Raw genomic sequence first — 16,596 nt, 5'->3', positions numbered from 1 at the left:
TATTTTGGTGTAAAAGTCCTCTTTGGCTGTCTCAGCACAATCTTCCTGGTTCGATATGCACTCGGAGGAAAACGGACCTCGTGGACTACTAGAGAAAACGTGCAGTAGTTAGGTACCCTGAATAGTTTAATATCTTTATGAACAATGATGAATACGACGTACCGTGAGGTGACACACACTTATGGCAAGCACCTCACACCAACCCGCCGCTGTGATGTGGCTGTCATCCGCATTCGCCTGGGGTATCACTTCCTCGGGAGGTCACTCGAGGACCAGCCACCGACAAATCCTGCAACTCCGTAGCGCTCCCATGGCTGTCAGTATCCCAACACACCTTAAACTGTCCCGTTATTGTCCCATTTAGACCCCCTTGCTTATTGTTTTCTGCTTTGTGTACCTGCTTCATTATAGATCATGATGTAGGCAATGGGGGAACATTGTCACCCTGCCCTAACTTACTTTCCTTATTGCCCTTGCACGCGGGTGATTGTGTGTGTGTGTTACAACTTACATACACGTGTATATAGCCTATATATCATCATCATCATCATCAGCCGTTTGAGTATCCACTGCAGGACCGGCCTATCCCAACCGAAGTCGGGACGATACAGCCAATGTATCTCTACCAAGTGGCTTAGGCTGTCTGGTAGAGATTGTATGTAGGGTGAGAAGTGCTTGTAAGTGTAACTGTAGTGTTGGAGTGGCTTTGGATGTGTGTGTATAGTCACTGACCTGATAAATAGGATTATTTATGAGTGTGTTGTCCCAGATGATTGGCTGAAGAGTGTAATTGTAAATGTGTATAAAGGGAAGGATGATGCCCTGGAAAGAGGAAATTATAGAGGTATAAAGCTTTTAGATCAGATAATGAAGGTAATGGAGAGAGTTTTAGAAGGTATGATTAGAGAAAGAGTGAATATTGATGAGATGCAGTTTGGGTTTATGCCAGGTAGGGAGACCACTGATGCTATATTCATTGTTCGACAGCTTCAGGAAAAATATATTGATAGGAGAATGGATCTTTATTTTGTTTTTGTTGATTTGGAAAAGGCCTTTGATAGAGTCCCTAGAGAGGTGGTGAAGTGGGCAATGAGAAAGGTTGGCTTGGAGGAGTGGCTGGTTAGGGTGGTTATGGCTATGTATGTGGGTGCTCACACCCAGGTAAGAGTGAATGGAGATTTGAGTGATGAGTTTTCCGTGAATGTTGGTGTGCATCAGGGGTCAGTTTTGAGTCCCATGTTGTTTATCATGGTACTTGAAGCCCTTTCACGTGACTTTAGAAACGGACTCCCGTGGGAGTTGTTGTATGCTGATGATTTGGTGTTGATTGCAGAGAACGAAAGGGAGGCGGAGGAAAGGTTTAGGAAGTGGAGAGATGGTACGAGGCACAAGGGCTTAAGGGTAAATGCAGATAAAACAAAAGTGATGATATCTAGGGTTGGTGGCGGTACTGTCAAAGACGAGGGAGAGTGGCCATGTGGAGTTTGCCACAAGGGCGTGGGAAGTAATTCCATCTTGTGTGGTGTTTGTGATAAATGGGTGCGTAAGAGATGTAGTGGTATCAGAGGTAGACTGCGAGATAATGCTGATTTTATGTGTACGGCGTGTCGGGGTGAGCAGGTGGAGATTGTCAGAAGTGAAAGGATTGAACTTGCTGGTGAATCTCTTGAGTGTGTGGAAGAGTTTTGTTATTTGGGAGACATGTTGTGTGCTGGAGGTGGGGCTGGAGCTAGCTCTGTGGCTAGGGTGAGAAGTGTTTGGAAGAAGTTCAGGGAGCTCTTGCCTCTCCCGACGTTGAGAGGACTCTCCCTACTTGCTAAGGGGTCTTTGTATGCAGCATGTGTTAGGAGTGTAATGCTGTATGGTAATGAGGCCTGGGTAGTGAAGGAGGAAGATATTCGCCAGCTCAGACGTACAGAAATGACAATGATTAGATGGATGTGCAGTGCGTCCCTGCATCCAAGGCCTGGAGGGGCTGGGTTTACGATGGAAGAGTTGAGAGGTAGGATGGGACTGGAGTGTATTGGTGTTGTGATGAGGAGAGGTAGATTGAGATGGTTTGGACATATGGAGAGGATGGGGGATGATAATTGGGTGAGGAAGGTGAGAAGTGTTAATATTGGGGGTGGGGTTATGAGGGGTAGACTGAGAAAGACATGGGACGAGGTCATTAAATGTGACCTCAGGGTTAAGGGACTGAACAGGGAGGCTGCAATGGATCGTGCAGCGTGGAGAGCCGTCATTAGGTGACCAAGGCCGACACATGCATGTTGGAGCCTTTAAAAACGAAAACAAAAACATATTAATCATTGCCTTCTGTTCATTCAGTTCGCCACCCACCCTTCTCATCACTCACCATGTATACCTGTGGTTCATTTTGTGTCTAAAGAGGGTATTGGCTATCACCAATCCCCTCCCTGCACAAATGTCCACTACAGCACTGCCATTCTCATCCTTTTCTGCAGGCACACTGCACGCACCAACTATTCCATTCACTTTCACATTCCTTACTTTTCTGTTCATATCTCCAATCAAATACACTCTCTCATTCCTTTAAAACTTTTCCATGCATGCTTCCACATTTGCCAAGAACCCTTCTTTCATTTTGCTTGCACTATCTTAAGATATCATTTCCGTTTTATTTGCCTTTTTTTTTTTTTTTTTTTAAAGCATAGGAAACTGTTACAATTTGTCATAAAGCCATCCATAACTAGTGGTACTGGTATGTCATAAGATGAATAAAATTGTTCGGTAAAGAAAAAAATTAAATAAAAATAATGAGCTCCCACAGACTGCTATACTCACACCCACTGTTTATTCTTGTCTGACACATACACCAAGTTTGGCCCAAATCAGAACGACTGAGATGACGTTGACCCATCTGTGACATTGTCCTTTGAATGACTGCCCTCAAAAATGAATCCCTTACACTTGCCTCTCCGTGAACTCTTTCACTAAGTTCGGAGCAAACTGGATAAAATCTGTTCAAATTGACCTTACCATGTGACGACTTACTGCTCTACAAAAACTGTAGGTTCATTCTCTTCCTGATCATAAACTTTTCAATCATGTTTGACCCATACAGGATCAGAACCATTTTAGTTCTTAAGTTTACACATGGCTCAGACTTTGGTCTTGCCCTGTGACCATAACCTGACAGATTGTTCCCCAGATTTAACCCTTGTTCTAGTATTAGCATAAACCCTTGCAGCAAATTTGTTCTAAATCAGATAAAAACTGTGTTCATGTTGATCTTGCTAGGTCAAATTTTAACCTGGCTTTAAGAGTTTGACCTACTGCTGTCAAACAATAGGCCAGCCTGCTCTTGTTTTGCATATCACGGGAAAAAAAAAAAAAAAGTAGAGGTTAATAGAGGAAACAAGCAGCATCACAGGTTAAGTTTGTGTTTTATTGCAAGACAATGGTATACTTCAGCTTCATGCAAAGGCACAATATTAAACAGAGTTTTAAAGTTCCATTATGAATTATTTTTTTCTAAAATTACATTCTAATAGTGATATTCTCATCAAGAAAACTCAAATGTAGAGTGATAGTGTGTGATTTCAACAATGAACTACATTGACAAACCAGAACATTAAACGTTTTGCTGACATAAGACAAAATAAATTACTTCCATAAACTCTACTCTTCAGAATCACACTGACTGCCTAGCAGTACAACCTGAATAATGGAAGTACACATAGCAGTCTTAAGTAACAAAGCTTAAAAAATCCAAAAAGCAATAAAAGTCCCCTTAAAGTATCACAACTGCATGACTTAAATCTAATTCAATGTACTGTAAAACTGGATGGAGAACTGTGATCAAATGAACTTCTGTAATACCAGCAGTACATATGGTCCTCCATGACAGATGACTCCTCACTCATATTTTTCAATAAACTCCTTAATCTTTTCTTCATTTGCTCCAGAAAAGGAATCAACCTGAAAGAAATAAACTAAGTTGTAGAATTATGAAAGTAACATTACTCAAATTAAAAACACTAAATATAACTATTACCAATACTATTGCCTTGTCCCTAACTGACATAACCACTGAGTGAAAAGCCAAATAGTTTCCAGTACACCAGGAAACCATTTGCTATGCTGGGTGGTAACCATAAAACCAATTTTGGCGCCTGGTGGTTTAGTGGGTAATTACGGAGCTCCAATCGGTTTGAGCTGGTGAAGGTTTATATCCAAGGGATGGTTGGGGTTTACTGCTTACGTAATGCCACTCAGGGATGAGTGAGGCTGGTCACTCTCACCTTAAATGTCAGGGCCAACTTGCCTAGCCCCGGGCTCCTACGCTCCTAATGAGGCAACGTAGGACTGAATGATGAATGAATGAATGAAATGAAACCAATAAAATATTAGTACCATGTTGTAAGATTAATAAGACACTTCACTGCACAGCAGTCAGATGATGGAGTCTTGTCAACGTTTCATTTTATCCTTGCTGTACATGGGTAAAGTATCACAGGCTCATCCTGTGTAATCAAAATCCCCGTGGGACAAGAAATACAGCTTCTTAGACATCACAAACACTCATGTGTGTTTATACTGCAGTTTCTCATGTATTATTTTTCCATAATTTTACCTTACATACATATGAGTGAACATTTATATGTCACATCAATCTACAAACATGGTAAAATAGGAGGGACAATGGAAGAGCGGTACCTAGGAGCAGCTGATGCTATTGTATGGATGTTTTGAGTTTCTGGATGGAGATTTTAAACCAAACAGTTACAGTAGTGGATTTTCCCATATAAAATGGCATTGATTAGGAGAAATGTCCTTGTGTAACCAGCAGCTTTTCATGAAGCTAAAGTACATACAAATGAGAGCCCACTGTATTTCAATATTGCTACCAGCACATGATTATACTCATTTAAGGAAATACCTTACCATACCGAAGTATTTAGAAACACCGCATACAGTCTCTATTAACCTATTTTGTACTGTACAGTGAAGTCTTCAATACAGTATATCCTTGCTGCTTCCAGATGATTTTATTCAACTTAACTGAGGCTGCAAGAGGCAGATCAGAAAAGACCTGGGAAGACATCATAGAGTGTGACCTCAGGGATGAGGGCTGAATAGAGAGGCTGCTACAGATTGAGCAGCAATGAAAGCTACAATTAGGTGGCCAAGCTTGATGCATGCACGCACACAAGCCTTCGTAAATGAAACTAAACAATGACACTATTGATACTGATGTTACTTACAGATCACAGCTATTAAAAAGTTCAAAGGACAGGGGATACTACCAACACTACTTGTTTATAAAAGAACCTCCAAATTATTCCTCCTGAACTGGCTTAAAGATGCAACTTGAGCAGCTATCAGTTTTGTTACATGCTGCTGCTGCTGTTGTGGCTGCATGACCATTTGGACATAAACCTGGTGGAATGCAGGATAACGTTTTCCTTCTGCAGCCCAACATTCTCCCTTGGGAGGATTGGGAGACAGATGAGGGGCATCTACATAACCAGGCAACAGATCCACCTAGTCATATTTGTGCCATAATGTGATGGCAGCCCTCTCTTGCATACATTACAAATACAGTAAATCTTTTGTTACATGTCCTCTGCCATTCTTTTTAGTTAGTAAGCCCATGCTGTAAATAAAATACAGTATATATTAAAGTTATGGTACTATAAAAGTGATTTCCTAGTTTCACCTAATTTAAAATATGGTACCTATCACAGACAAATTTATGATATTCTGAAACATATCTCAGAATTGTAATGAGGATTGCTTATAAGCATTTGCTTCCTACAGTACTAAAGTGATGATTGTACAGTACTTGACGCTTTCTTTCTCCAACGATTCATGTGCCCTAAGTGATCGAATAGCTTGGTTTTCTATCTTGTCTCTACCCAACCCATGTGAACAATGGAAAGTTCAATGGAATACCTGTGTTGATGAATGGCATCCACTTTTTTAGACAACTATTCCCAGTTAGGTAGGAGTAAGGACTGGGTTGATAATTTTGAATAAAAAGGCTTGACCAGAGTAAGATATACAGTAAGTAACCCTCCCATTCAGAATTTTTGATTGAGATACAATACTGGAAACCTGTGTAGCAAACAGGTTGAGTTGTAACATGAATTCAATAATAGTACAGAACATTAGGGTGACATGAGACGTCAATCCCATTTCAAAGCCAGGTCAATATAACTGCAAGACACTGGGTACTTGACCAAAGGGGGGCAGGGGTAATCTTAAGCATCAGAATCCTGAGATCCCACTATTACCTTCTACAGTACAAGGAGTAAGGGAGAAAAAAATATTAAGCAACTATCAAAAGTATTCGGTAATACAGGTTACACACACACTCACCATTTACGTCATTAATCGTTATAATTTTCAGCTACACCACACAGGACTGTAACTTTCAATTTCATGCCTTATACAGTATGAGGTTGTCATTCCAACAAATGTCATATTAAAGGGTGGGTGTAGCCCTTACCATTTTGATCTCACCAATTACAGTACAATATTTAGTTTTGGCCACTCAGGGATGAGTGAGGCTGGTCACTCTCATCTTAAATGTCGGGACCAACTGCCTAGCCCCGGGCTCCTACGCTCCTCATGGGGCAATGTAGGATTGGATGATGGATGGATGGATGTCACCATCATCACCCTGACTCCATTCCCATCTAAAGGTGGGATGAAATGGAACCCGGTAAGAAGGCCTAAAAATGGAAGCACTATTAACAACATCCTCAGTGAAAAGACTACACAACTGTGCAGGCTCTGGTTTTAACAACAGTAACTTCTACTTTCTCTTTTTCCATTCTTTTGAGTGTTCACTCATATCAAGAAATAGCCATCATATCTGTGGTAGCTGGGGGGTCCCACCATCCCCTCACTCTGTGATGAGCTGCCTTTAAGTGACTTTACACTGAACAACAAGCCATACGATTTCCTGTAACCCAGGAAACCATTACAGTGCAGTACTAATTTGGGTGGTAACCATATAACCAAATGAGACACCTGGTGATCTAGCAGGTTAAGGAGCTCAAACTGGATGTGGCCTATCTGGGTTTACATCTGAGGTTTACTGCTTGCACATCACTCACAGGAATGCAACCTGTCACTCTCACCTTAAATTCAGTGACTAAGTAGCGTAGTCTCAGGCTCCTAAACCCTTGATGGGACAATAAAGAATGGATAACACAGTAAATGGCCACATCAAATTTCAGTATCACTTCTTAAACTTATGTGTCAGCCTAGACCACCCTGGATGATGCTCCAACTTGTAATAGCTACTGTATTTATTAAGGCATTTATTAAAGCATTTGAAAATGAGCCACTCATGCAGATGCAAGGTGGCCGATACCAGGATCTGGAAGTGGCCAGATCTACGTGAATAATACTGTCATCAAAACCAAATGTTTCACATGAGTATTGCAAGCTTAGCCTTGTACTTTCATAATGGACACAAATCAGAGGAAAAAGTATAAAGAGATAGTCTCCCCCCTCCTTTTGTGCTGCAGAAGGTATGAAGCTGCATGTAATGCAAGTGCTTGGCTGTGAGAGTGCCACATCCCTGTTTTATTATCAAAGAGAGGGTTACACTCAGAGCATGAGTCATAAACTGATGTAACAGCAAGAACTTCTGGTGATTGGTGAGGATACCAATAGATGCCTGGCGGTCTAGTGGGTTAACAGCACAAAGTGATAGCTAGTGGGAGTGCCACATCCCTGTTTTAATATCAAAGAAAGGGAACCACTCAAAGCATGAGTCATACTGATGTAACAACAGTAACTTCTGGTTGAGTGCCACATCCCTGTTTTAATATCAAAGAGAGGGAACCACTCAAAGCATGAGTCATACTGATGTAACAGCAGTAACTTCTGGTTGAGTGCCACATCCCTGTTTTCATATCAAAGAGAGGGAACCACTCAAAGCATGAGTCATACTGATGTAACAGCAGTAACTTCTGGTGACTGGTGGGGTTACCAATAGATCCCTTATGGTCTAGTGGGTTAACCCCTAAAGCGCGGCCAATGGACAGCCAACCCCCCCCGGGTGGCGGGGTTGTATCGTGGTCTGAGTACCTGTAGGAAAATATTAGCCAAAAATCAGAGATTAACCCTAGAACATTATACTTGGTATGGCAGATAGTACTTACATTCAGCTTTCTCCAGAGACAGGTGTTGAGCCTTTGTGGACTACCCAAGGACTTGTGGAGACTTGCAAAAGTTGGGTAACAAAATCTTCACTTTCACACCTCCAGCAACCCGGTTTCCCCTCTACCACAGCCTCATTCTGTCACAGTAAACTTTATACTACAACGTACAGGTAGTTTGGAATCCATTTTTGTACAATAAACACTGAAAATAAGGCTAAAATCAACGAAGCGTACGGCCGACACGCAGCGCGGCGGCGGTCTTCCCGTCACTCAACAAACATTTCCATTTTCACAGCTAAAAACATGTATACTACATTATTTTCAATCATATTACTTCCCAAAAGATCACCGCGGCGCGCTTTTTATTCTGCCTTATGCCCATCACTTTATTCTCGTTCCTGTCGGCCGCTCACACTGACTCGGAAGAGCTAGAACTCGCCATAATATCACTTTGAAAGCCTCCGGTAAACTAACGCTAAACGGGCAAACCATGTGAAAAAAAGCTGGTGTGAAAACTGGGGAAACAAGCGTTTCCTATTAGCATAAACTGCTTGTGAGAGGAGAGTGCAGATTTACAGTTCTGAGCAGTCAGAGTGCTGCCATCACAGCCAGGCTGGCCGGGCCGTGGTTGGGGGGGGAGGGGGGAAAAACGTGATACTTGGCAACAACGGAGGTCAGTAGTACAAAGGTAAAGTATGCTAATTGTAGCTAAAGGGTGGTGGTACTGATAGACAATACCAGCTGGAACATCCTTGCCCACGTTTATTCAAAATTAACTCAAATCGCAAACGCGACGACCCGCGCTTTAGGGGTTAAAGCACATCAACTGGATGTGGCCCATAAAGGGTTCAAAGCCAACAGATAGTTGGGGAATATGGCTCAAATAATGCTACTTAGGCAAGCAACTAGTCATTCCTTTCTTAACTATTTGGATGGGACAACCTAATTCCAGCTCCCCAGGCTCCACATACCAGAAAAAAGGTATAAAAATCTAAACTTCCTGCAAGAGATGGCAATACAGAATTATTATTATTACCAGTCATGCACAGTGAACTACCAGCATTTATTAAAGGTGCATGGTGACAGTTCATTCATTATCACTTCGTGGTGCTATTGTTCAGAGCTTTCTCTTATACTGAGTTTATTTGCCCCCCCCCCCCCCTCTGTCTCTCTCAGAATCTGATTATTTTACTGATGAGTTAGGTACTACTGACCTTCTGGCCATCCTTGAAGAAGACAAAAGTGGGCATGCAGGTTATCTTGTACTCCTGAGCCACATCCTCACACTCGTCAACATCTACTTTCAGGAATACAACATTGGTCTTCTGCTGACTCATTGCCTGAAAATTAATGTAAACTTAGTTATTTTCAACAATAACGGCCAAGTAGCCTTTCCCCAAAGTAAGAAAAAATTTGAGTCTGATATCCAATCTTGATATTGTATGAGCCTAAATATTTTTGGGACAGATTGTTCACCACATTCATAATTCCAGAAAAATAAACTACAAGTGGCTTTCATACCTTCATTATGCGGGTTTTTTCCAAAGCTGCATTACATTACAGTTGTGCTATCCCAGTCTGATCACACAGACCCACTTACCTCAGGCAAGCAACTGCCCCTGCAGGGCCATCCCATGCAGTGAACTGATGCTCCCAAGTGGCTGACAGCACTTTGCCACAGTGAGGCATGAAGATTAGTGTGAAGGTTTGGTTCCTATGTGAACACTGTATTTGTATTTCACCACCCAGTTAACAAAGGCACCATAGTAGGCTCCATGTCATTCCATTATTTGGTTATATGGTTACCACCCAACACTGTATGTGGTTTTCAGTTACAGGAAACCATCTGGCTTGTCATTCAGTGTACAGCCACCGAAGGTGGAAAGAGGAGTAATAAATAGTGGCAGGAAAGATAGGAAGAAACAGGAAGAGAGAAGGACAGACACAGAAAAAGAATTATAAACATGAAGGAAGACTTGGAGGAGTGGCTAGTTAAGGTGGTTATGGCTATGTATGTGGGTGCTCGCATCCAGGTAAGAGTGAATGGAGATTTGAGTGATGAGTTTTCCGTGAATGTTGGCGTGCATCAGGGGTCAGTTTTGAGTCCCATGTTGTTTATCACGATAATTGAAGCCCTCTCACGTGACTTTAGAAAAGGACTCCCGTGGGAGATGTTGTATGCTGATGATTTGGTGTTGATTGCAGAGAACGAAATGGAGGCAGAGGAAAGGTTTAGGAAGTGGAGAGATGGTATGGGGCACAAGGGCCTAAGGGTAGATGCAGATAAAACAAAAGTGGTGATATCTAGGGTTGGTGGTGGTACTGTCAAAGACGAGGGAGAGTGGCCATGTGAAATTTGCCACATGGAAGTAATTCCATCTTGTGCAGTGTTTGTGAAAAAAGGGTGCACAAGAGATGTAGTGGTATCAGAGGTAGACTGCGAGATAATGCTGATTTTATCTGTACGGCATGTCGGGAAGAGCAGGTGGAGATTGTCAGGCGTGGAAGGATTGAACTTGCTGATGAATCTCTTGAGTGTATGGAAGAGTTTTGTTATCTGGGAGACATGCTGTGTGCTGGAGGTGGGGCTGAAGCTAACTCGGTGGCTAGGGTGAGAAGTGGTTGGAAGAAGTTCAGGGAGCTCTTGCCTCTTCAGACATTGAGAGGGGTCTCCCTACGTGCTAAGGGGTCTTTGTATGCGGCATGTGTTAGGAGTGTAATACTGTATGGTAGTGAGACCTGGGCAGTAAAGAAGGAGGATATTCACCGGCTCAGACGTACAAAAATGACAACGATTAGGTGGATGTGTAGTGCGTCCCTGCGTGCAAGGTCTGGGGGGGCTGGGTTTACGATGGAAGAGTTGAGAGGTAGGATGGGACTGGAGTGTATTGGTGTTGTGATGAGGAGAGGTAGATTGAGATGGTTTGGACATGTGGAGAGGATGGAAGATGATTATTGGGTGAGGAAGGTGAGAAGTGTTAATATTGGGGGTGGGGTTGTGAGGGGTAGACCAAGAAAGACATGGAACGAGGTCATTAAGTGTGACCTCAGGGTTAAGGGACTCAACAGGGAGGCTGCAATGGATCGTGCAGCATGGAGAGCTGCCATTAGGTGACCAAGGCCGACACATGCAAGCATGTTGGAGCCTTTAAAAACGAAACAAAGGAAGATGTAGGCAGCACTACATCAAGTAAGTGGGTGATGGGCACCCTCACTATTTAAATAGTACAGACAAGAAATAGGCTACCGCAGAATGTAGCAAACTGTCTTAAATTTAGTGCAATCTGCGCAAGATTACGGATGTCCCACCTCACCTTAAACAGCCAACAAAGTACGTGCTTTATCTATTCTGTTACTTTGCTGTCATGCCTGTCGACCACAGTAGTGACTGGAGAATTTTTCATAAATTATGTCTAACAGTACTGCCTCAAACTAATGTGATGAGTTTTTATCATACAAATGAACCCTTGTATAATCATCCTGAATCCTTTGGGACTGTTAACTCAAATTCTTGTCATAAAGTATATACAGTAATCAGACAGTGCACGTATTTCCAATCCTCCCCACTACCACGTTCTCCATTTTCATATGGAGACTGCCAGAGATCGGGCAGCGAGGAAAGCAGCCATTAGGCGACCAAGGCTGACAGTGCAAGCATTTTGGAGCCTTTATAAATGATACAAAATGATATGATATATGTAAAAAGAACACAAAATATAAAACACAAAAATCTGAAGAAGAGACGAAGTCTGAATGCAGTGATCAATCATCATGTCAACTTTGGATAGGGAGATCAAAAAGAGGGCTAAGACTAGGATATGGCAGAGAAAAAGGAAGAAAAGGGAAGGCGACAAAGGATTTAACACTCAGGGGTTATCCATATTTACTGTACCGTATGCAGAAGTATGAAGTTGGCGTATCAGTATGATCATAGCAATTTGGCAGTAAACGACAGAAAGTCTAAACATTAAGGGAAAAGGTGGATTAACAGGTAATTACAGAAGGTAATGAGGATGAAAAAGAAAGTTCTGATGTCAAGTAGCTAATAGTTCATTAAAACTTATATTAAGCATAAGGACTGAAGAAGAGTAGGAGCTAGACAAATACTTGCAAGGGATCACTATGAAAAACAACAAAGAAACATGCTGTTATTTAAAGAAAAAGAAAAAAATCAGGGAACCAAGAGAGGGAAAAAATACAGACACAAAGAAAACAATGAAGAAGGAAAAGCCACGGTGGCTCAGTGCTAGTGCTTTCATCTCCCTGTCTGCATATGGCCAAGTCTGGAGTTTGAAACCAGTCATGAGATATCTCACTGGCTTGGATAGGTTATGCTGGTACCTTCTAACTTCATACTAATAACAGCTATACCCTGTACAGAGTGATACACTCCAAGAGCCATTATACTGTAATAATGTTTCCAGTTTTACACTCAATGCTTTCACTACCAACAACTTCCCAACTTTTACCATGCAAGCAGAAGGGGGTTTAACTCTGGCTATGATGTTATCACTCTCTCTCTGAGGAGAAAGTCCAGTCCTGCTGTGGGTCTCATATGGACCGACTATCACACAAGATACAGATAAAGTAAACGGCAAAAGATATGTGGTAGGGAGACAAGCATTAAAAAAAATAAATAAATAAATAAAAATGGGGGGGGGAGGGGAAGAGAATACACAGATTTAAACAGGCAGATTTAAATAAAGCCAAAAGGAATGCAACCACAAAAGGACAGCAGATTATATAAGCAGCTACTGTATAAATGGAAAAAAAAAAGAAAAAAAAAGAGGTGGGAGGGGTAGAGAACAAAGGCAATGTTACCAGAAGAAACATGGGAAAAGGAAAGTAATTAATAAAATGAGACAAATGATATTGGAAAGGCAGCTACGGCTGCAGTGCATGTGGATAGTGAACTGAGTGAGTTTTTCTATTTGAAGGTTGGATTGAAACAGGGATGTGTCATGTCTCCATGGTTGTTCAATCTATATATGGATGGGGTTATAAAGGAGATATAAGGTTGGGCAGTAGATGTTGAAGTGGCCCTAATGAGAGAGGGCAGTGTTTGGAAACTCCCTGTACTGTTGTTTGCTGATGATACTGTGTTGTTAAGTGAAGACGAATGGGAGCTGCAAGGCTTGGCGGATGAGTTGGGGAGTGTGTTTAAGAAACGGAATTTAAAGGTGAATGTAGGAAGAGTGAAGTTATGGTCTTCGAGAGAGGTGTAGTCAGTAAATGTATAGTGAGGGTGGATGATGAGGAAATGGAAAATGAGAGTATGTTTAAGTACTTGGGTAGTGTGATGAGTAAGGATGGAAGTTTGGAAGGTGAAGTGCTTGAAAGGGTACAACAAGGAAGAAAGGTTGCTGGTTCCTTGAAGGCAGTGATAAGAAACAAGGAAGTGAGCATGGAAATGAAAAAGTTATTACATGACAGTATTGTTGGACTGGTAATAAATTGTGGAAAGACTGAAATTATTAATATGAACGTGGAGAACCAAATTGATTGTGTACAGTAGGCTAATTGGAAATAATGTGGTGATGAATGTAGAAAATTTTAAATATCTGGGAACGATTGTATCATCTATTGGATCATTAAACAATGAAACTGAGGAGAGGATTAGACAGGCTTGGCGAGCTGTTGGAATGCTGAAATCTGTTTGGAATTATAATATGCTTACGGTGCATACTAAAGTAAAAATTTAAAAGCCCATGGTTAGACCAGTTTTAATTTATTGGCATGAGTCATGGTACAGTACAATTGCAACAGATCAGAAAATATTAGGATCTGAGAATAAAGTACTGAGAAGGATTCTTGGGGTAATGTGGCAAGACAGTTACAAATGAAGGAGTAAGGAATATTACGAGAGTGGAACCCGTTGATGAATATGTGAGACTGTCTCCCTGGAAATGGCTGGGGCACATATATAGAAAAGAAAGCAGTTTAATACAGGATGTGCCAAAGTGGACTGCTAGAGGAAGAAGAGGAAGAGGTAGGCCGAGGGAAACTTGGTTGTGGACAATGAAGAGAGAAGTGGAAGAGGAGTGTTGGTGGGACCTGAAGGAGATGGCAAAAGACAAATATTGGTGAAGAGAGTTCATCGAGGCCGTATGCATTCCATGGGGTGCTACAGGAAATGATTGATTGATTGACTGATTGTGATACCAACTCTGACGTATGGAAGTGAAGCTTGGACGTTGTTGGAGGGACACAAGTCAAGAGTGAGAGCAGTGGAAATGAGTTATTTGAGAGGAGCCTGTGGAGTCACATGGAGAGACAGACTGACAAATAAGGATGTGATGGAGCATTGTGGTGTGGAAGTGGATGTGATAGGAAGCATTAGGAGAAACACACTGAAGTGGTTTGGACATGTGGAGAGGATGGAGGGTGAGAGACTGATGAGGAAAGTGCATGTGAGTGAGGTGGAAGGGGAGAGAGGGAGGGATGTGAAGGAGCATTGTGGTGTGGATGTGAATGTCATAGGATGCATTAGGAGAAACACACTGAAGTGGTTTGGCCATGTGGAGAGGATGGAGAGTGAGAGACCGATGAGGAGAGTGTATGTGAGTGAGGTGGAGGGGGAGAGAGGGAGGGGAAGCCCAAGGAAGAGATGAAGGGATGGAGAGGAGAGGTATATGAGAAAGGGGTGTGTGAATTGGGAGCGGGGTAGTGAAATGGCGGGGGACAGGGTGACATGGAGGTGATTTGTTTGTGGCCACCCCGTATAAGAGATTAAGGCATCTGGCAATAGATGGATAGACATTAAAAAACTGAAAAGGGACTGTGAAATGCTGTCACTCTGATGTAATTGTGGAACTGCACTGCATGATGAGTCTGTCCACATGACCACACATAACAATGGATAAATATCTGCACTGTGTTAAATAATTTTTTTCCAGCAATATATTCCCATTACGTCCTTGTAGAAACTCTGTAATAGGCCCCAGATCACATGAAGTGCTCACCTGCACTAGCCAAAACTTTGTCATGTCAGATGACAGTGAGAAGTCTGAGGGCATGACCGAGCACCCCAAAAGAGGAATCCGAGGCTAGTCCCAGCATCAGTTCCACAGTCTTAGATCATCGTCTTTACTCAATTGGCCAGCAGTTGTCACTGTTAAGTTGTAATTTGAGGAAACTTTTTATGACTTTAATCTTTTTTGTCATTAACTCATGTCTGCTTTAGCCCTAGAAAGTATGCTATGCCCCTGGGAAGCATATCAGTAGTCTGGCTGAGGTCAGGGATTTTGGCAGGCAAGCAGGGGTCCTGCTGAGGGTTTGGTTAACACATTAGCTTTATTATAATGGTTAAAGGGGCCCAGTTTATGCAGGCTAACACTGACTGTATCGGAGGAAGGGGGGCTTCGAATAAGTGCCCATCCTACTTCCCCTGGTGCACTACAAAATTGAAAATTGTCCAGTCACCTCTTAGGAACTGAACTTTACCAGCGGCAAGACAGTCACTTAAGGAGCATGATAACATTTGCTTACCTCTAGCTTTGGTGCGATCACCTTGCATGGGCCACACCAAGTTGCATAGAAGTCCACAATAACGAGCTTCCCACCAGCCTCAGACAGCCTCTGTTTGAAGTCATCCTGTAAAAATATTGGTGTTAGCCTAACAGTTACGCCTAAGCAATGAGAACCACATCCTTATGAAAGCTGTCACATTGAAAAAAAATCTGATGATAACCGGTTTACATACTGGATGTCAGGTTTACATACTGTTATAATGCTTTATGATAACCTGATGTCAGGCTTAATCTCAAACACACTCACAGATGATAATGCGGTATCTTACCGGGTAAGCCTCACCTCCTTGAAACATTACTGCTCTATCAAATACAGTGCATTCTGTCACTAGTTACATTTATGTTCATAGTCTGGGCGGGGCTTTTGGTGTGCGGATACTGATATGAACATGGCATTATCTAACACGTTAAGCTAACGAATGTATGGGACACTGTACGGTACTTTCTACAGTGCACCTCACGGTATATCATTCTTAAATTTACAACACAGAACAACGTGATATTGCTTCAGTTACCGCTTCTAAGTCCGTACTCACCAAATCTGTGACCTGACGAACGCTCATCTTGACTGTTAGAGGGAGAAGATACAGAAACGAGAGAACAGCACAGCAACCTCTCAGAACAAGAGCTGTCGAGCGAGTGAGGCATGGGTGCGGAACGCGCATGGCTTGCTTCTTTTCGCTGACGTCATACCCCGCCAAAGTTGAACGTTTCTCTCCCTATCCCCCATTCTGACATTTTAAGTTTGTCCCCTCTCACCTCTGGCATTTCCTTTCCTTCGTGCGCATTTCTATAACATTAATGTAGGTGCACTTTCCCCATTCTAATTCTTCTCTGCAGCAGACCCCTTTTCTTGACCTTTCCTACCTGTTCCTGCTCCTGCTGTGATCTCTCTCTCTCTCTCTCTCTCTCTCTCTCTCTCT

General features: G+C 42.3%; 1 protein-coding gene across 1 annotated transcript; it reads right to left on the bottom strand.

Moving 5' to 3' along the window:
• Positions 1–3,388: 3,388 nt before the first annotated feature.
• On the bottom strand, positions 3,389–16,308 carry LOC145415380 (thioredoxin-like). Its single transcript, XM_080284664.1, has 4 exons — positions 16,210–16,308; positions 15,633–15,737; positions 9,359–9,484; positions 3,389–3,942 (listed from the first exon to the last, which is right to left on the bottom strand). Exons 1-4 carry the CDS (start codon positions 16,234–16,236, stop codon positions 3,880–3,882), a joined length of 321 nt encoding a protein of 106 aa, XP_080140790.1. The 5' UTR covers positions 16,237–16,308; the 3' UTR covers positions 3,389–3,879.
• Between the last annotated feature and the right edge of the window lie 288 nt (positions 16,309–16,596).

Source organism: Coenobita brevimanus, chromosome 102, assembly GCF_032717465.1.
Source record: "Coenobita brevimanus isolate Jiangsu-jjx chromosome 102, ASM3271746v2, whole genome shotgun sequence".
In the NCBI taxonomy this organism is placed as follows: Eukaryota; Metazoa; Arthropoda; class Malacostraca; order Decapoda; family Coenobitidae; genus Coenobita; species Coenobita brevimanus.
This window is presented reverse-complemented; position numbering and strand designations above follow the sequence as displayed.